Source organism: Coregonus clupeaformis, chromosome 9, assembly GCF_020615455.1.
Source record: "Coregonus clupeaformis isolate EN_2021a chromosome 9, ASM2061545v1, whole genome shotgun sequence".
In the NCBI taxonomy this organism is placed as follows: Eukaryota; Metazoa; Chordata; class Actinopteri; order Salmoniformes; family Salmonidae; genus Coregonus; species Coregonus clupeaformis.
Window position 1 is genome coordinate 28,350,158 of NC_059200.1, and position 12,662 is coordinate 28,362,819.

Genomic DNA, 12,662 nt, shown 5'->3' on the forward strand with positions numbered 1-12,662 from the left:
CATCCATCGGATGTAGAGATTATAATATAGTAGTTCCAAAGGCTGGACCTAATACAGTGTATAAGAGGTCATACAATAAGGTTTGTAGTGATTCCTATGTTAAAGATGTAAATAATATATATTTCCTGGTCTGGGGTGTGTAATGAGGAGCAACCAGACGCTGCACTTAACGCATTTATGAAATTGCTTATTCCAGTTACTAATAAGCATGCACCCATTAAGAAAATGACTGTAAAAACGTAAATCCCAGTGGATTGATGAGGAATTGAAAAAATGTATGGTTGAGAGGGATGAGGCAAAAGGAATGGCAAATAAGTCTGACTGCACAGCCGATTGGCAAACGTACTGTAAATTGAGAAATGTTGTGACTAAACTGAACAAAAAGGAGAAGAAACTGTAAATAATGATAGTAAAAAGCATTGGAGCGCCTTAAATGAAATTTTGGGCAAAAAGGCGAACTCTGCTCCATCATTCATTGAATCAGATGGTTAATTCATCACAAAACCCACTGATATTGCCAACTACTTCAATTATTTTTTCATTGGCAAGATTAGCAAATTTAGGCATGACACACCAACAACAAATTCTGAACCTACACATCCATGCATAACTGATCAAGTTATGAAAGACAAGCATTGTCATTTTGAATTCCATAAAGTGAGTGTGGAAGAGGTGAATTATTATTTTTTGTCTATCAACAATGACAAGCCACCTGGGTCTGACAACTTGGATGGAAAATGATAGAGGGTGATATTGCCACTCCAATTTGCCATCTCTTCAATCTAAGCCTAAAGGAAAGTGTGTGCCCTCAGGCCTGGAGGTAGGCAAAAGGAATTCCGTTACCCAAGAATAGCAAAGCACCCTTTACTGGCTCAAACAGCCGACCAATCAGCCTGTTACCAACCCTTAGAAAAATTCAGGAAAAATTTGTATTTCAAATCAGATGTTATTGTGGGTGTAGCAAAATACGTGTGCTTCTAGCTCCGACAGTGCAGAAATATCTAACAAGTAATATCTAACAATTTCACAACATATACCCAATACACACAAATCTAAGTAAGGAATGGAATTTAAGAATATATACATACAGTGAGGGAAAAAAGTATTTGATCCCCTGCTGATTTTGTACATTTGCCCACTGACAAAGAAATGATCAGTCTATAATTTTAATGGTAGGTTTATTTGAACAGTGAGAGACAAAATAACAACAAAAGAATCCAGAAAAACGCATGTCAAAAATGCTATAAATTGATTTGCATTTTAATGAGGGAAATAAGTATTTGACCCCCTCTCAATCAGAAAGATTTCTGGCTCCCGGGTGTCTTTTATACAGGTAACGAGCTGAGATTAGGAGCACACTCTTAAAGGGAGTGCTCCTAATCTCAGCTTGTTACCTGTATAAAAGACACCTGTCCACAGAAGCAATCAATCAATCAGATTCCAAACTCTCCACCATGGCCAAGACCAAAGACCTCTCCAAGAATGTCAGGGACAAGATTGTAGACCTACACAAGGCTGGAATGGGCTACAAGACCATCGCCAAGCAGCTTGGTGAGAATGTGACAACAGTTGGTGCGATTATTCTCAAATGGAAGAAAAACAAAATAACTGTCAATCTCCCTCGGCCTGGGGCTCCATGCAAGATCTCACCTCGTGGAGTTGCAATGATCATGAGAACGGTGAGGAATCAGCCCAGAACTACACGGGAGGATCTTGTCAATGATCTCAAGGCAGCTGGGACCATAGTCACCAAGAAAACGATTGGTAACACACTACACCGTGAAGGACTGAAATCCTGCAGCGCCCGCAAGGTCTCCCTGCTCAAGAAAGCACATATACAGGCCCATCTGAAGTTTGCCAATTATCATCTGAATGATTCAGAGGAGAACTGGGTGAAAGTGTTGTGGTCAGATGAGACCAAAATTGAGCTCTTTGGCATGAACTCAACTCGCCGTGTTTGGAGGAGGAGGAATGCTGCCTATGACCCCAAGAACACCATCCCCACCGTCAAACATGGAGGTGGAAACATTATGCTTTGATGGTGTTTTTCTGCTAAGGGGACAGGACAACTTCACCGCATCAAAGGGACGACGGACGGGTCATGTACAGTCAAATCTTGGGTGAGAACCTCCTTCCCTCAGCCAGGGCATTGAAAATGGGTTGTGGATGGGTATTCCAGCATGACAATGACCCAAAACACACGGCCAAGGCAACAAAGGAGTGGCTCAAGAAGAAACACATTAAGGTCCTGGAGTGGCCTAGCCAGTCTCCAGACCTTAATCCCATAGAAAATCCCTCCTGAGATGTGTGCAAACCTGGTGGCCAACTACAAGAAACGTCTGACCTCTGTGATTGCCAACAAGGGTTTTGCCACCAAGTACTAAGTCATGTTTTGCAGAGGGGTCAAATACTTATTTCCCTCATTAAAATGCAAATCAATTTATAAAAATTTTTGACATGTGTTTTTCTGGATTTTTTGTTGTTGTTATTCTGTCTCTCACTGTTCAAATAAACCTACCATTAAAATTATAGACTGATCATGTCTTTGTTATTGGGCAAACGTACAAAATCAGCAGGGGATCAAATACTTTTTTCCCTCACTGTATATGGACAAGCAATGACAGAGCGGCATGGACTAAGATACAGTAGAATATTATAGAATACAATATTTACATATGAGATGAGTAGTGCAAGATATGTAAATATTATTAAAGTGACTAGTGTTCCATTTCTTAAAGTGGCCAGTGATTTCAATAGGCAGCAGCAGCCTCTAATGTGCTAGTGATGGCTATTTAACAGTCAGATGGCCTTGAGATAGAAGCTGTTTTTCATTCTCTCGGTCCCAGCTTTGATGAACCTGTACTGACCTCGCCTTCTAGATGATAGCGGGGTGAATAGGCAGTGGCTCGGGTGGTTGATGTCCTTGATGATCTTTTTGGCCTTCCTGTGACATCGGGTGCTGTAGATGTCCTGGGGGCGGGTAGTTTGCCCCCGGTAATGCGTTCGGCAGACCGCACCACCCTCTGGAGAGCCCTGCGGTTGCAGGCGGTGCAGTTGCCATACCAGGCGGTGATACAGCCCGACAGGATGCTCTCAATTGTGCATCTGTTTGTGAGGGTTTTAGGTGCCAAGCCAAATTTCTTCAGCCTCCTGAGGTTGAAGAGGCTCTGTTCCCCTTCTTCACCACACTGTCTGCGTGGGTGGACCATTTCAGTTTGTCAGTGATGTGTACGCCAAGGAACTTGAAGCTTTCCACCTTCTACACTGTGGTCCCGTCGATGTGGATAGGGGGTGCACCCTCTGCTGTTTCCTGAAGTCCACGATCATCTCCTTTGTTTTCTTGATGTTGAGTGAGAGGTTATTTTCCTGGCACCACACTCCCAGAGCCCTCATCTCCTCCCTGTAGGCTGTCTCGTCATTGTTGGTAATCAAGCCTACTACTGTTGTGTCGTCTGCAAACTTGATGATTGAGTTGGAGGCGTGCTTGGCCACGCAGTCATGGGTGAACAGGGAGTACAGGAGGGGGCTGAGCACGCACCCTTGTGGGGCCCCAGTGTTGAGGATCAGCGAAGTGGAGATGTTGTTTCCTACCTTCACCACCTGGGGGCGGCCCATCAGGAAGTCCAGGACCCAGTTGCACAGGGCAGGGTTCAGACCCAGGACCTCGAGCTTAATGATGAGCTTGGAGGGCACTATGGTGTTGAATGCTGAGCTATAGTCAATGAACAGCATTGTTACATAGGTATTCCCCAGATGGCATAGGGCAGTGTGCAGTGTGATGGCGATTGCATCGTCTGTGGATCTATTGGGGTGGTAAGCAAATTGAAGTGGGTCTAGGGTGACAGGTAAGGTAGAGGTGATATGATCCTTGACTAGTCTCTCAAAGCACTTCATGATGACAGAGGTGAGTGCTACGGGGCGATAGTCATTTAGTTTAGTTACCTTTGCTTTCTTGGGTACAGGAACAATGGTGGCCATCTTGAAGCATGTGGGGACAGCAGACTGGGATAGGGAGAGATTGAATATGTACCAGCCAGCTGGTCTGTGCATGCTCTGAGGACGCGGCTAGGGATGCTGTCTGGGCCGGCAGCCTTGCGGGGGTTAACGTGCTTAAATGTCTTACTCACGTCGGCCACGGAGAAGGAGAGCCCACAGTCCTTGGTAGTGGGCCGCGTTGGTGGCACTGTGTTATCCTCAAAGCGGGCGAAGGTGTTGTTTAGCTTGTCTGGAAGCGACACGTCGGTGTCGGCGACGTGGCTGCTTTTCCTTTTGTAGTCCATGATTGTCTGTAGACCCTGCCACATACGTCTCGTGTCTGAGCCGTTGAATTGCGACTCCACTTTGTCTCTATACTGATGTTTTGCCAGTTTAATGGCCTTGCGGAGTGAGTAGCTACACTGTTTTGTTTGTAATCTGCCGTATTCCCAGTCACCTTACCATGGTTAAATGCAGTGGTTCGCGCTTTCAGTTTTGCGCGAATGCTGCCATCTATCCACGGTTTCTGGTTAGGGTAGGTTTTAATAGTCACAGTGGGCACAACATCTCCTATACACTTCCTGATAAACTCAGTCACCGTTTCAGTGTATTAGTCTGAATTATTTCCGTAAACTACCCGCAATCTACCCGGAACATATCCCAGTCCACGTGATCAAAACAATCTTGAAGCGTGGATTCCGATAGAACGCTATTTCATAGTAAACAAATTAACAACAGATTTTTCAGCACACTTATAGGGAAGGGCATTCAACTACGGAACACACATGACTGATGATTGTCTGGGAGAAATTGAGCTGTTTTGTTAGACATTTGTTGACATTATCGATCATAGCATGCTGCTGGAAAAACTTGTGTGTTATGGCTTCACATCCCCTGCTATATTGTGGACAGAGAGTTAACTGTCTAACAGAATACAGAGAGTGTTCTTTAGTGGAAGCCTCTCCAACATAATCCAGGTAGTCACGCATTCCCCAGGGCAGTTGTCTAGGCCCTTTACTTTTTTCAATCTTTAATAATAACCTGCCACTGGCTGATTAAAGAATGACTCAACACTATACACGTCAGCTACCACAGCAAGGAAATCACTTAACAAAGAGCTGCAGTCAGTTTCAGAAAGGGTGGCAAGAAATAAGTTGGTCCTAAATATTTCAAAAACTAAAAGCATTGTATTTGAGGACAAATCATTCACTAAACCCTAAACCTCAACTAAATCTTGGAATCAATAATGTGGAAATTGAGCAAGTTGAGGAGACTAAACTGCTTGGTGTAACGCTGAATTGTAAACTGTTATGGTTAAAACATATTGATGCAACAGTAGCTAAGATGGGTAGAGGTCTGTCCGTAATAAAGCGCTGCTCTGCTCTCTTGACATCGCTATCAACAAAACAAGTCCTACAGACCCTAGTTTTGTTGCACCTGGACTCCTGTCTAGTCATTTGGTAAAGTGCCACAAAGAGGGACATAGGCAAATTACAATTAGCCCAGAACAGAGCAGCACAGCTGGTCCATAAATGTACACTGAGAGCTAACATGAATAATATGCATGTCAATCTCTCCTGGCTCAAAGTGGAGGAGAGATTGACTTCATCACTGCTTGTATTTGTGAGAGGTATTGACATTACATTTACATTTTAGTCATGAAGAAAAGAAAAAGGGGAGTTCTCCTCTGTGATAAATTACATGTTGTAAACGCAAATCTAAAAGGGCAGCTGCGCATAGGGTTGCAAAATTCCTGGAACTTGCAAATAATTCCATGGTTTCCCAGTGGCAATCCTGGTTGGAGGCTTTTGGATGTCCTGCTTATTCCTTTCTGATTCTGGGAATCCTCCAACAGGGATTTCGGCAAAACCAGGAATTTATTGAAAGTTCTCTGAATTTTGTAACCCTAGCTCTGAATCACTCCATATACAGTGCCTTCAGGAAAGTCTTCAGACCCCTTGACTTTTTCAACATTGTTACGTTACAGCCTTATTCTAAATTTTTACACAAATCTACACACAATACCCCATAATGACAAAGCAAAAACAGGTTTGTAGACATTTTTGCAAATGTATTAAACATTTTAAACCGAAATATTACATTTACATAAGTATTCAGACCTTTTACTCAGTCCTTTGCTGAAGCACCTTTGGCAGTGATTATAGCATCGAGTCTTCTTGGGTATGACGCTACAAGCTTGGCACACCTGTATTTGGGGAGTTTCCCCCATTCTTCTCTGCAGATGCTCTCAAGCTCTGTCAGGTTGGATGGGGAGCGTTGCTGCACAGCTATTTTCAGGTCTCTCCAGAGATGTTCGATCGGGTTCAAGTCCGGGCTCTGGCTGGGCCACTTTAGGACATTCAGAGACTTGTCCCGAAGTCACTCCTGCGTTGTCTTGCCTGTGTGCTTAGGGTCATTGTCCTGTTGGAAGGTGAACCTTCGCCCCAGTCTGATGTCCTGAGTGTTCTGGAGCAGGTTTTCATCAAAAATCTCTCTCCTGACTAGTCTCCCAGTCCCTGCCACCGAAAAACATCCCCACAGCATGATGCTGCCACCACCATGGTTCACCGTAGGGATGGTGCCAGGTTTCCTCCAGACGTGACGCTTGGCATTCAGGCCAAAGAGTTCAATCTTGGTTTCATCAGACCAGAGAATCTTGTTTCTCATGGTCTGACAGTCTTTAAGTGCCTTTTGGCAAACTCCAAGCGGGCTGTCATGTGCCTTTTACTGAAGAGTGGCTTCCGTCTGGCCTGATTGGTGGAGTGCTGCAGAGATGGTTGTCCTTCTGGAAGGTTCTCCCATCTCCACAGAGGAACTCTAGAGCTCTGTCAGAGTGACCATCGGGTTGTTGGTCACCTCCCTGAACAAGGCCCTTCTCTCCCGTTTACTCAGTTTGGCTGGGCGGCCAGCTCTAGGAAGAGTCTTGGTGGTTCCAAACTTCTTCCATTTAAGAATGATGGAGGCCAGTGTTCTTGGGGATCTTTAATGTTGCAGAACTTTTTTCATACCCTTCCCCAGATCTGTGCCTCGACACAATCCTGTCTCTGAGCTTGGTTTTTGATCTGACATGTACTGTCAACTGTGGGTTTGTATTTATTTAATCCATTTTAGAATAAGGCTGTAACGTAACAAAATGTGGAAAAAGTCAAGGGGGTTGAATACTTCCCGAAGGTACTGTATGAGCTACAGACAGGTGGTGGATGAGGTTCGCAACCTCTACACATTATTATATTTTAACGTAAGCTGCTACAGCCTCAGAATGCACAATCCACTATCAGTTCCATAATAACTATCTGGAGGTGAGAGAGTAGCCTGGTCCCATATCTGTTTGTGCAGTCTTGCCAACTCCTATGGTCATTGAGGATGGACAAACACATGTGGGACCAGGCTATGAGAGAGAGGGTACTGACCTCCTCCTCCCGATGGTACTCTGAGATGAGGTTGAAGGGGATGGTGTACAAGGTACTGGACATGACTCCGAAGACACTGCACAGGATGAGGGTGGTGGTGATGTTGGGGAACAGGCCGATCAGACTGGTGCCCAGGCCAAACACGAAGTATCCCACAAAGTAGAGTCCCTTCAGACCGATGAAGGGCAGCAACAGCCTCTGGACATCTGGAGACACATCAGACGGAGGGAGGGAGGGAGGTTTCAGCTTTACACAGTATGTGGACTGGTACTGCCAAGTAATACTTTTTTTTACAGTATATACTACTGTATAAGAACACGCAACATGTCCAAGAAGACTGCAGGTGTAACTAAATATAGAAGTGATTTCTTACTCGAGGGCACAATGAAAATTCAAACTGCCTGGGATATGAATAAGCCATTTCTTATCACTCCATGTTGCCATACCTATTGTAGCAAACTGTTGCCATAGTGCTCCTTGTTACTTTGCTTACCTTGTGGCAAACATTTGAATGACACTGAATAAACAAACACAGCATCATTGGTAATTCAGTTACATGGAATGACGACGGCACCATGGAAATAGCCTGTTGTTCTGCTTAGTGACATTGGATCTTATGCATGCAAATGTATGTCACTATTCTCCATAGACAGAAGATCAATTTGGTTTGTTCGCCACGCTCTACTTTCAGTGATTGGAGTTTAAACTATAAGACAAGGCAGTCTTACTTAATGAAATCCATTACCAAACAATAATCAAATTATAAGCATCTGCTATGCACTTTTGCAGAGTGAGTGATTTAATATGTTCTGTGCTGTGATTTAGGGTATTCACACAACATATACCACAGTCGCCAAGCTCGGACTTCTGTGGAAAGTTCCCTGTGTTTTGGGCGGACATGGGCAGACAAGATATGAACTCATAAGCTTTAGAAAGAGGAGTGAAGCATACAGTAAGACTCTTTACAACAAAATAAAAATTTGCAAAGGAAATTAGCTATGGCTCTTTTGTGGACATTGGGTGACTACACATATACCCTTAAGCTAAATCACATGTTGCAGACATTGGATGACTCCAATTACATTTACGTTTTAGTCATTTAGTAGACATGCTTATCCAGAGAGACATACAGGAGCAATTAAGGTTAAGTGCCTTACTCAAGGGCACAGCTGCAGATTTTTTACCTAGTCAGCTTAGGGATTCAAACCAGCAACCTTTCGGTTACTGGCCCAATGCTCTTAACCGCTAGGCTACCTGTCAATAATGTCTTACTTATGTATGCTGCGACACGACTTACAGGAGTAGAGAGCAGAGGAGACGGCGTTGATACAGAGACCCCAGCATCCAATCTCCACCCCCCTCTCATACCGCTCATAGGCTGTAGAGTTATGGTCCGCATACGGGTTGCCCTTATACACAATCTGTCAACACACACAATCAACTCAACCATTATTACACACACACTTTATGACCAAGTATGATGATTATGATAATTATGATAATTACATGCACAATGGAGACAAAGTCACCACCACAGCTGAATATGAATTGAACTGGTTATTTACAATAAATGTGGTGTTTGATTGAATATGTCTCTCCAATCTCCACCCACTCCACTGACATATAAAAGTGGTGGTATGGTTGTTGAGGGTTAAGATAAAGCTAGCGCCTGCATGAAGTGATGGAGGATGATGCATTTATCTTATAGTGCATGTGCTGCACAGTAGCTTGTAACAGTTAACAAGCTCCATCCCATTTGTTATTATAGCTGCCAAAGCCTGTGTCAACGTCATAAACTGCATCTGCCACTGCTCTCTATTGATACAGTCAAAGCACGGTTTGTTTAAGTCTGACCTGCTGCTTTGTTTGCCTCAGTCTACCTTCAACCATTAATTCACCACGACCACCATGACCATCGTGTCACTGCAGCCTGCGTAAGAGCAGTCATCAGCATGCAGATCAGATCAGACGTGATCACCATAAAGCCTGTCTGTCAATGTCTTCATTACAGAGCAATTAATAGTTGGGCACACAGAACCAAATCAGCCAAGGCTGTGACGAGAGACTACCCACCAATCAGGGCATGTCGTGATGGTGCTAAATCAATAGACAGGAAGCATTTTAATGAACACAGCGATGAACCTCTATCACATAACGTTAAAGACGACAGAAAGATAATTTGTTTTCATAGGTTAAAAATATTAGAATGTAAATTGAGTGAAAACATTAAAGTTCTCTTATGGCCATCTGTCAAATAAGGGTAATCATTAGTAGTACATGAGTGATATAATTTGTTTGTCCTTTAAATGGCAGCTACATAGACCCACTAACTAATTCCTTTCATCCTACGCTCTCACTATCTCACTCTCCGTCTCTCGCTCTCTCTTCTCACCTGTCCCATGAAGTCTGTGAAGAAGAGCATGTTGCAGAGGAAGGCGGTCCATCCCAGCAGGTGAGTGACACAGAGACAGCGGTAATGACTGGGCATGTTAATCATGGCCAGGAGACACGACTTCAGAGTCATCCTCTTCTGCTGCAGGCAGACACAGAATAGAGACACACACAAGGCAGATCATTAGATCATGAGACGTCAGAGGGACTCACACGGGAACAGCAGGGGGTCAGTGAAAATCAAGTCAAGAACAAAGGGAATTAAAAAAGAACCAGGAACTGTAAGGTGTCAAATAAGAATAAAGAAGTCAGATGAAAGCTACTAGCTAATGACAGATACACTAGCCTTATGCTGTAAAAATTATGTTTTAACAAGTCACGAACAGCGGGAATTAAACAAATTAAATGTTTAAAGAAATGGGTGAGAAAAACAACAACAATGTGCTCTCTCTTTAATCTTGTTCTGGTTTAATATACTGTAGTTATGTGCTCTGTAGGATTCAAAGCTTTTTCTATTGCTTAAGTGTACATAGAGTGGCATGACAGCATACATTTATTCAAATCATCATCCCAAAATACATTCCCCATAAAACTTTTCTAGGAATGCTTCTGCAAAATCAAAAAGGAATATGAAAATATATATGGTTGCACCAAAGTACACTGTCTGACTACTGTGATAATGGAGGACCCTGCCTGCTAGAATAGTCTCCTCTAGCAAGGATACACGGTAATTATTTCCTGCCTCGTTTCATAGAATTTTGAATTACTTCTGCAAAGTAAGTCATCATTAATTTCCAGCCATAGTTACACACTGGGCATAAAATACCCATCATCATTAAATTACCATTGTTAAATGCTATGGTGCTGAATTGAATTGTTGAATGCTAGTCTGAGTTTCAATGCATCTCTTTCAGAGCACTGGTTTGAATGGCTGTCTGAGCCTTAGAGATCATATCATTCATTTAATTCCAGGGTGTGAGCTACCTATACCTATAGTACAGTATAATGACCGTTTCAATGACTTTATCTGTGTGTCTGGGGTAACATTACAACCTTTTAGTGGCTGTTTTACAACCTGACCATGCCTGATGACTGCCTGGTCTCATCAACATCAAGGTAACCATGCAAGTAATCCAGCTGCCACCGGTAACTAAGAAGACCAGTTTCCTCCATTAACACTGGGTTTGGGAACAGACAGACACAACTCATTGTTTCTTGCTTCTTTAAATAACTACATGACCCTTGTCCTCTAACAATCCTCCCATCTCCAATCTATAATAATAATATGCCATTTAGCAGACGCTTTTATCCAAAGCGACTTATAGTCATTTGTGCATACATTTTTACGTATGGGTTGTCCCGGGGATCGAACCCACTACCCTGGCGTTACAAGCGCCATGCTCTACCAATTGCGCTACAGAGGACCAATCTCCACCTCTCCTCTTCTCTATCCACTCTATCCACTCTCCTCTATTCACACCACATATGGAAATTAATTATATAACTTGAAATACCGTAAAATTCAAATGATGCGGTTACTGTGACAATGGCTGGGGAGTGGTCATCACTGCCACACACCAGAGCTAATTTCAATGCTACACATGTAGGATCTTAATTTGACCTGTATTGTAACAGCAAAAGAATCCTGCAGCAACAGGATTTTAACATTTAGTCCATAATGTTGCTTGATCATTTGTTAGGCTATTAGCTGGTCAAAATGAGTCTACATGAAAAGTGGAAAACTGTTAATATAACCAACCGTGTGTTAGTGCCAGTGGTGATTTTAGATTGTAAATTTTTTTGTTGTTGATGCATGCTAGCAAAGCCACTACACAACACAACACTAAACAATACATTCATTTAGGGCCTACATAAAGCTGTCTCAACAGCAGAGCTTTCTTTTCAGCACCATGGAGTGAATCCTTACCACTGCTACACCTGGCAGCGAAACAGTTCATTCAGCCTCATTTACTGCCTTTTAAAAAAACATAGCTGATATGGCTGACTTGCTTAAACAAATGTGGTTTCTACTGACAATTGAGATATACAGTGGGGAAAAAAAGTATTTAGTCAGCCACCAATTGTGCAAGTTCTCCCACTTAAAAAGATGAGAGAGGCCTGTAATTTTCATCATAGGTACACGTCAACTATGACAGACAAATTGAGGAAAAAAAATTATGGTGGAAATAAGTATTTGGTCACCTACAAACAAGCAAGATTTCTGGCTCTCACAGACCTGTAACTTCTTCTTTAAGAGGCTCCTCTGTCCTCCACTCATTACCTTTATTAATGGCACCTGTTTGAACTTGTTATCAGTATAAAAGACACCTGTCCACAACCTCAAACAGTCACACTCCAAACTCCACTATGGCCAAGACCAAAGAGCTGTCAAAGGACACCAGAAACAAAATTGTAGACCTGCACCAGGCTGGGAAGACTGAATCTGCAATAGGTAAGCAGCTTGGTTTGAAGAAATCAACTGTGGGAGCAATTATTAGGAAATGGAAGACATACAAGACCACTGATAATCTCCCTCGATCTGGGGCTCCACGCAAGATCTCACCCCGTGGGGTCAAAATGATCACAAGAACGGTGAGCAAAAATCCCACAACCACACGGGGGACCTAGTGAATGACCTGCAGAGAGCTGGGACCAAAGTAACAAAGCCTACCATCAGTAACACACTACGCCGCCAGGGACTCAAATCCTGCAGTGCCAGATGTGTCCCCCTGCTTAAGCCAGTACATGTCCAGGCCCGTCTGAAGTTTGCTAGAGTGCATTTGGATGATCCAGAAGAGGATTGGGAGAATGTCATATGGTCAGATGAAACCAAAATAGAACTTTTTTGGTAAAAACTCAACTCGTCGTGTTTGGAGGACAAAGAAT

The 12,662-nt window shown here is 43.2% G+C and overlaps 1 protein-coding gene across 2 annotated transcripts in view; it reads right to left on the reverse strand.

Moving 5' to 3' along the window:
* LOC121574408 (membrane-associated transporter protein-like) overlaps nt 1–12,662 on the reverse strand; it is a 59,641-nt gene that overhangs the window by 16,978 nt on the left and 30,001 nt on the right. Inside the window, exons 4-6 of one of the 2 annotated variants that reach the window (XM_045222718.1) lie at nt 9,778–9,915; nt 8,683–8,806; nt 7,386–7,591 (exon numbers count right to left, since the gene is read on the reverse strand). In XM_045222718.1, the coding sequence (XP_045078653.1) occupies nt 7,386–7,591; nt 8,683–8,806; nt 9,778–9,915 (468 nt within the window). Of the gene's footprint in view, nt 1–7,385; nt 7,592–8,682; nt 8,807–9,777; nt 9,919–12,662 lie in introns of both variants that reach the window. The other variant, XM_041887034.2, reaches the window with a different exon arrangement.